Consider the following 12,220-nt stretch of genomic DNA (forward strand, 5'->3'; position numbering starts at 1 on the left):
CTGGGGCCAGGATCACCCACAAGCTGTATGTGCAGACACAGGCAGACCGCCCCACCTTGTCACAGCAGCAGTAACTGGGACAGCATCTGATGCTGGAAGCAACGTGCAAAGAACAAGAGCACTTCCCATAGCAAATACCAAACAGCATTTCCAGGGCGGCTCGTGCCAGGCTGCACAAGAGAAATCATCCTTGGAAGCAGAAAAGGGGTAACTTCCACGTCATGCACCCTTTTTTAGAGTGACTCTCAGCAGCCTGACTGCTCACAGAAAGTCCCTGTCACTCCAGAAGATACAGCAGGATTACAGTGACGTGCACTAACAAGCACAGTCCTGATCCCTGCACAGCACAGGGCTTAGCCTGAGAACAAATGGCCAGAAACTGCTCTAGGTGCAGAGGAGCAGTCTCTGCTGCACCTGAGCAGAACCGAGGGCAGAACAGTAGCTGCTGTCAGCCAGTTCTTGGTGAACCTCTGACCAGTGAACGTGGAGATCTGGAGTTCCCCTCAGTGCTCCCCACGCTGAGCAGCACCGTCTGCAGACTGGGGGCACCTTGTGAAGGAAGAGCGCTACCCTCAGCCTCCCACCAAACACCCACAGCTGTCGTGCCAGACCACCAGACATTAACTTGCTGTCCAAAAAGGTCAGTGATTGCTTCTTGTTAGATGAGAAAGTGGCACGGAGGTGTTCAAGACCAGGTCAGAGGAGGCAGCAACCTGATCTGGTGCGTGGCGTCCTTGCCTACGGCAGGGGGTTGGAACGGGATGATCTTTAAGGTCCTTTCCAACTGACCCACTCTACGACCCTATGAGCTGGCCACCCAGCTCTGCACAGACCCTTCCCAACAAGATTTCTTACTCACAGCACTGAGCACAGCTTCCCAGCTGCACTCCAGAAGACAACACAGAGAAAGGGAACAGGAGAATACACAGTCCCGATACAGGTCAGGGTCTAGGTTTATTTGAGCAGATTGCAAAATCCTAGGACGTGGTATAGGATTCCTGTTCCACCTACAACATCCCTGTCATGCAGACCCAAGTCTCAGCAGAAATGCCTTTCCAAGCACTGTTCCCACAAGTTGCTTTGTCTGGATGTTCTTTGCTGCTCCCCTACCCGCAGCACTCAGGGGTCCCGCTGCACCTCCCCCTCTCCTCCACAAAATGCCACCAACCCCCTTTCTGCAGCCACATGAGTCCCCTGGCTCTTACAGCCTGCTGAGCAGCACAGCCCACCTCGGGGATGCAGCATCCCCTGCAGCTCTGCTCATGCAAGAAGCAGGTCCCTGGGGGACAGCCCCTGCAAGAAAGGGAGGAGAAAGGGGCCACCAGCCCAGCTATATGGTCCCTTGTGCCACACACACTGCAAGCTGCACTCCTAGGACCTGTCTGTGCGAGTAAAGCAACTGCACCACAAGTGAGCGTGTGCCTGACTTGTTCTGCCTCGCTGCCACACTCCTTCCTAACTGGGAGCTGGGTACGGACCCTGTGCGCCTACGTGCTGGGCAGCACTGCTGCCTGCCTGGCCCAGACACCCTCCGCCCGCTGCAGTTACCATCCTGGAAGACTCTCTCCACGTTCAGTCCGTAGGTGGCACAGGTCTCGTAGTACGTGCAGCGCTTCAAATCGTTGGAAAGCTTCCGTGCCCGAGAGTCATCGATGACCCGGGGATTTGTGGCGCTGATGGCATCTGGAAACCAAGGGCAGAGGGGGTTAGAAGCAAACACCTGCATCCCACCGACCCGAGTCCCAGGGCACCCCCGGCCTCCCCCCACTCCTCACGCTGACACCCACCTCCAAAGCACACCCCACACCGTATAAATGCTTAAGACAACAAAGTCCCACACTTGTAGAAATATGGACTGGTTAACATTTTTTTAAATGAACCTCATTCAACTCTAACCATCCAGTCACTGCTGCTTTTGAAGACCATGCCAGAAACGAGCAGGAGATGTGGCTGGCCAGACCAGGCAGCCTGGATGTGGGGAACTGGACACACCACCAAGAACTCACACCATGTAAGCAGCGTGGCTGATGAAGACAACTGAAGGACACCCAGAGACACCAGACAAAGAGCTTGGGGCAAAGATGTAGGCAGTGAGACCTTAGGGCCTCGTCTGCACAAGGCTGCACGGCGCTGACGTGCCTCAGCAGTGACTAACGCTGCGTCTGTCAGCGTGCCCCGGGTCAAGGCAGCTCTAACTACCAAGTGTGCTCATCTGCAAGTCTGCTGCATTTGCAGAGTGAAATGGTTCTGTCAGTCTTGATCAGTTTAGCTCGTACAGCCAACTCTACAGATTGAAGAACCAAAAGGGAGAAATCATCTTCAGTTAATTGGGAAAGATGGCTCTGCTAGGATGCACTCGCAGGGAGGGTCTTCGTGGACAACACCAACAAATAAGCTTAATTTGTATCCCAGGTAGCTACTCACTGCTCACACAGCTTGGAAAACCTACCTTCCCAGGAGGAATCCAATTTGAATTCCTCGGAGTCATGCCAAGGACAAGCCAGAGCTGTCGATGAACCCTCAAGAGGAGCTGAGGGAATCCTGGGACTGGCATTACACAGAAGTCCTCTCGGAGCTGCCTGGCGGGCTGCTTTGTGTGACTGCACCAAGGCTGTGAACTCAGGCTGGCTCTGAACCTGGGACAACCTCCAGCACGGCCCCCCCGCCTTCTCTCTTTCTCACTCCTGAGCCTCCCCTCCCAGCACGTGCCTGCACCAGTCCCGAAACAGGATCCCTTGGTCCTAAACTAATTGCACAGTCTTTGAATACCTGAAGTTTAACAAGTTTTCCTACAAGTAGTTTGGGGTTCAGAGTAGGCTCCCTGAGACTCCTTTCCTGGTGGCACTGCCTGCTCCCAACCTACAAGGTTCTTTGTGCGAACTGGCTGCATTGCTCAGGATCTGGGTCCTGCCAAGACTTTTTTCCTGTGTCCTCCGTCCCCTGCTCCCTCTCTCTCTGTTGTCACCATTGCATCCAGAGAACTTGGTCAGGCTCCCTCCCGCCTGTGCTTTGTATCTACAGACAAGAAAGACGCTCAGTTTGGAGGCATGGAGCTCCGAGGCCGGCAGCAATGCCCCCATCCACGCCTCTGGGCACTGCAGTTTGGCTCTCAGAGGCCGGGCTGCCCCACCACGCTGCGGGATGCAGGGATCCAGCTCAAGGGCTGCTTCTGGCCCAGCAGCTCCCCTGCCCAGGAGCCTGCTGCGTGCCGGGGGCTGCAGGCGCCTGCGTCCTCCCCACACCCTCGCTGCTGCCCAAAAGCTCCCGCGCTGCCTGACTCCAGCCCAGTGCAGGGGAGGAGGAGGAGGAAGGCAGCTCTGGGCTGCTGCTGCTCTCCACATCCACACACGGGCTGGCAGCACCCCAGGGGAGATGGTGCTCAACTGCTCAGGCCTCCCTTTGGGAGCTGGAAGCAAGCTGCCGTCCTTCAACCCCTTCCTGCTGCAGCTCACCCAGAGGGATGAGGAGCAATGTGTCAGCGTGAAATCCTTCAACAGGCCCCCACCCCTGCCTTGGAGACAGGAACAGACACTGCAGACAGGAGCCACGGGAGGCAGGCAGAGAAATTCAAGTATTTCTGAGAGGAAAGGGCTCAGTGGCGCAGTGCAGCAGCTCCCTGCAGGAAAGCTGGGATGTTCTGAGAAGGCACGATCCAGCTCCCCCAGGGCCCTGAGAAGCAGGGGCCTCTGAGTGACCCTGTCCCGATGCAGCTCATCAGCACCAGGCAGGGAGACCAGGACTCCCAGCCCCTCGCAAGGCCCACACCCGGGCTCCTTTGGACATTTACTGACCACGGGGCAGGGGCTGTGGGGAGGACGCCCAGCCGTCCCGCGCTCACCCTGCGTGCCCACCAGCACCATCGGCACCTCCGCTGTGTTCCGGTAGCTGCACAGCCGCAGGTAGTAGTTGTACACCGTCTGGAAGCTGATCTCGTCCTCCAGGCTGAAGACAAACACCACGGCATCGACCCAGGCAGCAAACTGGGGGCAGGAGACAGCGTCTGTTAGCACCCGGCCCCTCGCCCCGTGCTCAGGGCCGGCAGCACCCAGCAGGGACTGACGCTGAGCCTGGGCTCGGACACACACAGCCCAGGCCCCACGCTCCTCCCCGGCGCCGTGGGGAGGCCTGGGGCCAGCAGTCACCATACAGGCAGCCTCCACTCGGGCCTCGCAGTCCGTACGTTCTCCCAGGAATGGGCTCCCCGGGGTGGCAGCCAGGCCGGGTCTTCCCCAGGGGCCTGCTAATCCTTCTAGCGTGCCGGAGTGGGAAGGGACAGAGGGGGGCACAGATCTCCTACCTGCAGCTCAGGGGGGCCCCCTTCATCTCGAATCAGCAGCAAGTAACTCTGACCATCCACTACGATCTCCTTCTTAAATCGGCCACCTTGGGAAGAGAGCAAAGCGGCAGCTCGAGTGAGAGGGGGAGCGCACGCAGCGGGACCCGCGCTGGGAGCCGGGGAGGCCGCAGAGCCCAGCGGCGGGGGCAGAAGATGTGCAGGACGGGGGTCGCTGCTGAAGCCAGGAGGGGACCAAGGACCCCAGCCACCCGCCCCCGAAACCAGACCTTACCCTCTGGAGACTCCTCCTGCACGTAGGTGCCGGTCAGGTAGCGGTGCACGAGGGCGGACTTGCCGCTGGACAGGTTCCCCACGATGCCCTGGAAGAAAGGCACGTGTGACACCACCGCTCACCTCCCGCTCGCGGGGCAGCCCGGCCATTCCCCACAGGGTGACAGCATCAGGGACACCCCCGCTGTCACTGACCGAGGGTGGCAGGGCCGCCGGTCCCACCTGGGGCAGGCACAGCCCTGCCAGAGCAGCCCCCTGCTCCTGGCCCCGAGTGGCAGCCGGCTCACAAGGAGCAGAGCTCTTCCCCCAGCCCACGCACCCCACGCTCGCTTGTGGCTCTTGTCAAGGCCTGACACAGGGCGCGGGGAGCTCCTGGCACAGCCGCTGCCCCCACACCAGCAGCAAGGCACGGCGCTGCCTCCTCGCTGGGGCTCTGAGGCTGCTGCAGCGTTTCCCAGCAGAGCTGGCTGTGCTGCCGACAGAGACAGACACCCAGCACTCATTGTCATTGAGCTGGAAAATAAAGATACCTGGCACCAACTCTTCACTGGGTTCAGACACAGCAGGCTAAGGGGCTAAGTCTGGATCACCCCCCCCCAGATTTGCTTCAGAAGGAACACAGCTGTGCCAGGACGGGACAGCCAGACCCAGTTTTCTTCCTAACATCAGCGTTTTCCCGGTGGTTTGAAAAACTTCCAGTGCTTCAGGGCTTGCAAGTGGACTTGCCTGCTGATGGGGACAGCAGTCACAGGGGAAGGAGGCGTCTGCTGCCACCCCTGCAAGCAACGCAGCTCAGGCTGCTCAGTGTACATCCCAGAGCACAATGCACACCAGGGCACAGCGCAGCTCACGCAGTGGCTCCTGCACCCCACGGAGCATCCCACCTCACACCCCTCTCGCCTCAGCGGCAGAGCCACACGTAGCACGCTGCTCTCTGCCTGCTGCCAGCGCCCCAGGCCCGCGGAGAGGCTCTTGGCCAGGCGCTGGACGAGCTGCTCCTAGCTCGCTCCTCACGTGGGGCTGTGCACCAAAAGCCTTGCAGGTGAGGGAGGCAGGCAGGCACCTGCAAAACGCTTACTGTGCAGCCGGCCTGGAAGCCAGGGCCACGGCTCACCCCACCGGGGCAAAGGAGGCTCCTGCTCCTCCTCCACGCAGCGCCCCAAAGCACCCACCTCACCTTTGGCTTTGGCAGCCTGACTTCACCATGGGGCTGCTCACAAACAGCCCCTGCTGCAGGCACTGCGCTCCCTGTGCCCAAGCCACACTCCCACAAAGAGCTCCCTGGGGTGCGTGTCCAGAACTCCAACTCTGCCATCTGAGCACGTCTGCATGTACCAGATGGAACCACCACAGACGTCCCCATGAAGATGCCCCAACAGGGATGCTGTGCTTCCAGAAAACCTAACAGCCCCTACACACCCAGAGCTGCTCCACAGCAAACATAGGGTGATGCTAAAGCACCTGGGATGCTGCCCCCCAGACCTCTGAAGCGCACAACTGACCTTTCGCCCTCCTTACACCTGCAATCAGACCAGACCGTGAGATTCCCTGAGCACACAGAAGGTATCCACATTTGCTGGAAATAAAAGGGTCTCTGCAGGGGCACAGGAAGGCCCAGGTGGACATACAGAGCCTTTATGATGAATAAATTCTTTACTGTGAGGGTGCTGAGGCACTGGAACAGCTTGCACAGAGAAGCTGTGGATGTCCCATTGCTGGAAGTGCTGAAGGCCAGGCTGGATGGGGCTTTGAGCAGCCTGATCCAGTGGGAGGTGTCCCTGCCCGTGGCAGGGGGCTGGAAATAGGTGAGCTCTAAGGTCCCTTCCAGCCCAACCCATCCCATGATTCTATGAATATTTCAAGCAGGTACACAGCACTGAAAAGCTAACAGTCTGCCGGAAAGCAGCAAGCACCCATATGCATGAGACACAAAATTAAAATCCTAAATCCTGTCACTTGGCTGCAGGTCATGCCTGGGTATCGAAAACGGGCAGGAGGCACGGCAGTGCCAAAGCTCTCCCTGAGCCTCCCCAAAGAGCCCTGATGGCTGCAGGGCAGCCGCTTGCCCTGGGGAGCAGCCCGGTGGCTCCTGGAGCAGGATGTACCCGGCCACAGGCCCCGTGCTGTCAGCACACAGCACTCTGACAGCCCAGGACACCCAAATTTCCCCGGAAACCTCACAGCAGCCCAAGGCCGTGCCCAGCGCCGTGCACCACACGCAGCTGCCTCCAGAAGCGGGAGGGCGAGGAGAGAGGAGGGGCTGGGAACACGAAAGCTGCCTTGCCACCCTGAGAGGTGTACGGCGTGCCTTTTGCAGGCGAGCAGACGAGCTGGAGGCGTGAGTCACCGCCAGGCAGGTTTCCCAGCTTTGCAGCAGGCAGCCCGGCAGGCGGGAGCTGCCCGTCGCACCGCGGCTCCTGCGGGGACGGCCAGGCCCAGCGGGGCGCCCAGCACAGGGGGTGCTCGGGGGCAGCCCCCTGCCCGGCCACGCAGACACGCAGCCCGATGGCCACGCGGGGCCAGCAGGCAGAGGAATGGTCCCAGGGTGTGCCTGGGCCAACCACGGTGCCGCCGGTGCTGTCACCCACAAGAGGAGCTGAAGATCACACAGACAGAGCGGGTGTGTATGGAACTAACCACAGGTAACGTGCTCCTGGAGCCAACGACCCCTGGAAGCAGGCAGGTTTCATAAATGCTGCTGTGAACAGAGGCCATGGCCCTCTGCCTGCAGACCCCTGCCCACCCGCGAGCCCTTCGGTGGCAGCAGGAGCCACCGGGGCAGGAGGCACAGACGGGAGGACAGCGCGGCTCGGGGGGCTCAGCACGGCCCAGGCCGGCTGCTGCGTCAGCCTGGGGGCAACCCTTGGGAAACAGAGGGACCCCCAAGGTTCCCTGACAGCCAGGTGCCACCACCAGAAATTGGACACCTGAACAGTATTTAGTTTTCTGGAACTCGTACGGAGGCTGGTTGTGAGCCAACAAAGTGCAATGCGAAATCCCGACCTGTCCTGCTGAAACGAACTTCTGCTTTGCCTCATCCTCAGGCTCAGCTGGTGTCACAGGTGAGAACAACCCGTCAGAGGCAGCAAGCCGAAGTAAAATGTGGTGTTCAGGAACCATGGAAACCTCTTTATCAAGGCATGCCGGAGGAATCAGGCACACACCCGGCCTGCACAGCCAGCGAACGGCCGGTGCTGCGCGGGAGCCCTGCCAGCAGCGCTCCGTGCCCTGCCTGCACCACGCCATGGGCCGAGGGGGCTGCAGGAAGAACTGCAGGGCCCAGCTCAAGTACAGAGAGCTCCTGAAAACCTCTGGATAAAGTACAGTGACCACCTGTGGTGCAAACGGGAACAGGACCAAGGATGTCGATGGCAAGACAACTCCTGCGGGTTTGTGCCCGTGGTGGAGAGGGACGCAGGCTGCAGCAGAAGCATCGTGTGCTGTAAAAGGGAAGCCCCTGGCGAGACTGGGGTCTTCCACTGACAGAACTGTGACCCCTGGCTCACAGGCCCAGGTCTCCGTTGCGGATAAGGACTGGCAGAGCAGAGGCAGCGTGGGTGCTTTGTGCAAGCTTCTCCCAGCACCGGCGCTGTGCTCTGCTGCTCACCAGAAGCGTACAGTGGGGCTGAGGGGAGGGAGAGCTGCTGGGGAACCAGGAGGCAGCAAAGCCAGGGAAAGTTTCTTGCCAAGTTTTGGATGTTTAGCAATGCCTGTATGGACTGCAGGATGGCGATGTGTGGAGCACGGTCATACAAGTTTGTGACAGCTCAGGGCGCTCACTCCAAGACCCATCTCCCTGCAGAGACCTGGACAGAAGAGCTGGACCTGAGACCGATGAGGACAGCCACACTGCTGGGGTGGATGAGACAGAAACAAAAGCCCAGAGAGCTGGGACAGAGAGGCACAGCAGGGCTGACGTACCACGGAGCAGCACAGTGCTGAGCTCGTCCCTTTGGCACCCACCCAGGAGCTCTGGACCTTGTCGAGCCTTCCCTGTCCCCGTGTGCTGCCCAAGGACGCCCCGCACCGACTGCCCAGACAGCAGCAGGAGCAGCTCTGTGGTTAGAAGGTTTCCTGCCCTCAGGCAGAGCCAGAAATCCTAGAGACCCCCGGCAGTCAGCTGCTGCAGCAGAGCCCCGGGGACACAGCAGGAAGGGCACAGCCCCGCACATCATGGACCAGCCCTCTGAGAGGCTTCAGGTCTCAGGAAGAACCGCATCAGCCAGATCAAACTCCAGAGAAGCGGAGATTCCCAGAGGACATGGAAAACACGGGAAAAGGTTTCTGTAGATTCAGGACGAGCTGAAGGCTGTGGGTTTGTTTAGCTTGCAGCCCTGCTTTGCAGCCTGCACACTGTCACCGTGTCAGAAAGCAATGCACGGAATAGCTGCGAGAATAGTTCTGAACAGACGCTCACTTCACAGCCAAACTAACAAGTGAATATTCAAAGTTCATTTCAATTTATACTTAACTGCAGGTAAGAACAACCGTGGCAGCATGCTGCTTCTATGTTTTGCAAAAACGCTTCTTGTTTTTCAGATTAAGATTGAAAAAATTAATCTTGAAAGGGCTCAAGGGAGACATGCCCAACAGGTTCAAAAGGAGGTAAAGGCTGCTGCAGGGAGCGCAAGAAGAGCGAAGTGCTGGAGCAGGCTGCCGAGGTGACAAAGAAGGGCCAGGCACACGAGAAATGCTTGGGGCCCTGCCCACCCACCCCCTGCCCACCCATCCCCTGGGCCCACTCCTTGGCAGGGCGCTGCTCACCCGTCCGAAGCTCAGTGCCACCAGAAGGGAGGTCCTGCTTCCTCCCTTGGCCCCAAGCACGGCTTCTGGCTCTTGTGCCCACCAGCCGGCTCGGCCTGAGCAGACACCCCCCACACACCCCACACACACACCCCCCACCCACATCCCCACCACCCACACCCCACAGCAGCTCAGGCAGCCCCATTGAGCAGGGGCACACACCCCCAGCAGCGACCCGTGCTGGAAATGCCCCCAGCCTCAGGGGTGCTGAGCCCTGGGACCGGGTCCCCACCGCAGGGGGCCCACACGATCAGGGCTGTGCGGGGGGCGAGGCGGGCACGGAGGCACCAGACGCCCCGTCCCCCTGACAAGCAGGCGAGGACGCCTGGTAACAGTGCTGCAGGAAACCCATCCCACACCGAAAAACCGCAGTTTGATGCCTTCTGTCGAGCAGAACAAAGCACCAGAGGTGACGGCTTCATCCTATCAGTATCCCTGGGGGGCAGGGTTGGGAACTGTGGCTCTGTAGTGGCCAGCAGGAAGGGTGAGGTGCTCAAATATTGCCTTTGGACCTCCACGTCCGAGTGCTTGCCCAGACCACCAACCCCTCCCGCACAAGTGTGACCCAGTGAGAGACCCTCACCTTCCCCCAGCGCAGCGGGAGCCCCGGCTCCTCTCTCCTCCTTCCTGTGAGGCTGAAACCCCCACGCAAACTCACTCAGCCACAGGAAAACGTGGGCTTTTCCTGGGGATTTGGAGAAGCCTCAGAGAACCAGGGGGATCTGAGGCACGAGTCGTGAGTACTCACCACCTTCAGCTCAGGCACCGAGCGACTCAGGGTCCATTCCTGGCTGTTCACAAAGGAATCTGCAGAACAGAGAGGAGAAATCATCACGACGGGTCACCAGTCTCCCTCGGGATCCCTCCCGGCCTCTTCCCTCCGCCACACTCACCCTGCTCACCAGCCAGGTCTGTGGCTCAGCCCTCCCACCCGCTCCAGCGGCAGCGGAGCCCTGCGAGGCCCAGCACCGCCTGTGCCTGGCCCTGGAGCCGGAGCCCAGGGCAGAAGGAGCGGCCAGCCCGGGGCAGGAGGCAGCACGGAGCTCACAGTGCAGGGGGCAGCTCCTTCCTCCCTGCAGGAGCACAGAAAACCTTCCAGCACCCCTCCTGAGCACGCAGGGTGAGGGGAGCTGCAGGGAGCAGCCCCTGTGGGGACACGGGGCACCCCTACACCAAAGGCACCCAGCGGGGTGCCCCGAGCACTGCGCTCACTGCAGTACCTGCGTGCTGTACGCTGTGCAGATACCGAGCTGGAGGCACGTCATAGCGCATGTGCTCGACTGAAAGCGAGCACAACTAATGGTGTGCACCTTCTGTAATTTGCAGAAGGCTGCAATAGGCTTAAGAAGGCTGTAACAACCGGGAACAGCTCTGAGTGGCACGGGGAGCACCCTCCTCCTGCCACAGAAGTCACAAACACTTCATTTACATCCAAACGATCCCCAGGAGCTGGCCAAACAACAGAGTTCCCAAATACAGCCAGGCACACCGGAGGAGGAGCAGGCGACTGGAGAACACCTCAAGTATCAGCAGTCGCTAGCAGCCACTCCCAACAGACCCGGCGTATTTCGTTGCCCCAGAAGAGGAGCGGCACCCTGCACACGGCGGGGATGGCTGCAGGGTGGGGGTTACCCAAAAGCAGCACTGGCTGGATGTTCACAGCAGGAAAATTACAGGGGGTTCAGAGAGCTGAAACCTGCACGCTGCTTCTCTAGGAACACGGAACGAAGGTGGTGTGGTCAGACTGTCACAGAAATCAACAGCCGCCGGCCATGCCGTGCCCTCACCGCTCCTGGGGGGAGCTGAGCACCCCACTGCGACAGCCACAGCCCCTTCTCCTCTCCTGGATAACCGACCTGGGACAGGATGCTCCGGCCGGCCCAGGACAGCGGGGACACACAGCCTGGAGCTGCTCCGGGGCCACGGGGCCCTGCTCACTGTGCCCACAGTGTTCGTGATGAACACAAGGCTGCTCATCACCACCATGACGGTTCGTAAGAGGAGTTGTTTCTTCATGATCTCTCCTGCCCACCTGTTCTTTCTTTCTGTTATAGGAAAAGTTTTAAGGCAGGAGTAAAACCTTTACAAACGTAACTTAAAGAGAAAGAGGAAAATGACAGGTTCTGGAGCCCTTTCAAAAAGGCAACAGAAAACACACCTGGATTTCCAAACACATTGCTTTGTCTAAAAAAAGGCATCACCTCCTCCCGTAACTTTTGCTCTGCTTGGTTCCTTTGTTGGTTAACCACGGTGGTTAAAGCAGCATTACTACTTTCTTCTTCACTGGCATCCCCTCCCCCCAGCCCAGACAAAGGCAGCACGCTTGCACTGCTTCACTACGCGTAACATTTCCTTGAACCGTGAAAAACTGGCAAAAATCAGGCATAATTTTCCAGGGATTTTGAATGGAGCATAAGTAAAGCACACTTGTTGACTTGGCTTCAAAACAGACAGAGGCAGAGAGACGTGGAGAGGGCAGGCTGTTCTGCCTCTTCCTGTTCTTGGATGCTCAGGAGAGAGCAAATGGGTGAATTTCTGCTGGTTGCCTCCTTGCTAACTCTTCTAACGTGCCTTTTTTCAAACAAGGTTCAGGAGTTCATTGACAACAGATTTTTAACTTGCTGTGAAGGCCTCTGAGTAAGTCCCAACAGAAATAAAACGTGACGCAGCGCCAAGTTAGCTCTATCGAGCCATGTAACGCGTTCAATTAACAAACACCATCAGCGCGCTTACCCCAAGGTGCTCCCTGCCTGCCCCCGGCTGCCTGCACAGGCGGTGTCTGCAGCCCAGGCCCCCGGTGCACGGCGATGCCCGGTGCCAGCCGTGCCCCGCAGCACGCCAGCTCTGCCC

General features: G+C 59.3%; 1 protein-coding gene across 1 annotated transcript in view; it reads right to left on the reverse strand.

Annotated features, from left to right (window-relative positions):
* The window catches only part of AGAP3 (ArfGAP with GTPase domain, ankyrin repeat and PH domain 3), a 130,081-nt gene that overhangs the window by 73,870 nt on the left and 43,991 nt on the right, over positions 1-12,220 (reverse strand). Inside the window, 5 exon segments of the mRNA XM_084281385.1 lie at positions 1,549-1,683; positions 3,839-3,980; positions 4,298-4,383; positions 4,569-4,656; positions 10,119-10,177. Coding sequence (XP_084137511.1) covers positions 1,549-1,683; positions 3,839-3,980; positions 4,298-4,383; positions 4,569-4,656; positions 10,119-10,177 — 510 coding nt within the window.

This window comes from Netta rufina (assembly GCF_964035555.1).
Source record: "Netta rufina genome assembly, chromosome: 2".
Lineage (NCBI taxonomy): Eukaryota > Metazoa > Chordata > Aves > Anseriformes > Anatidae > Netta > Netta rufina.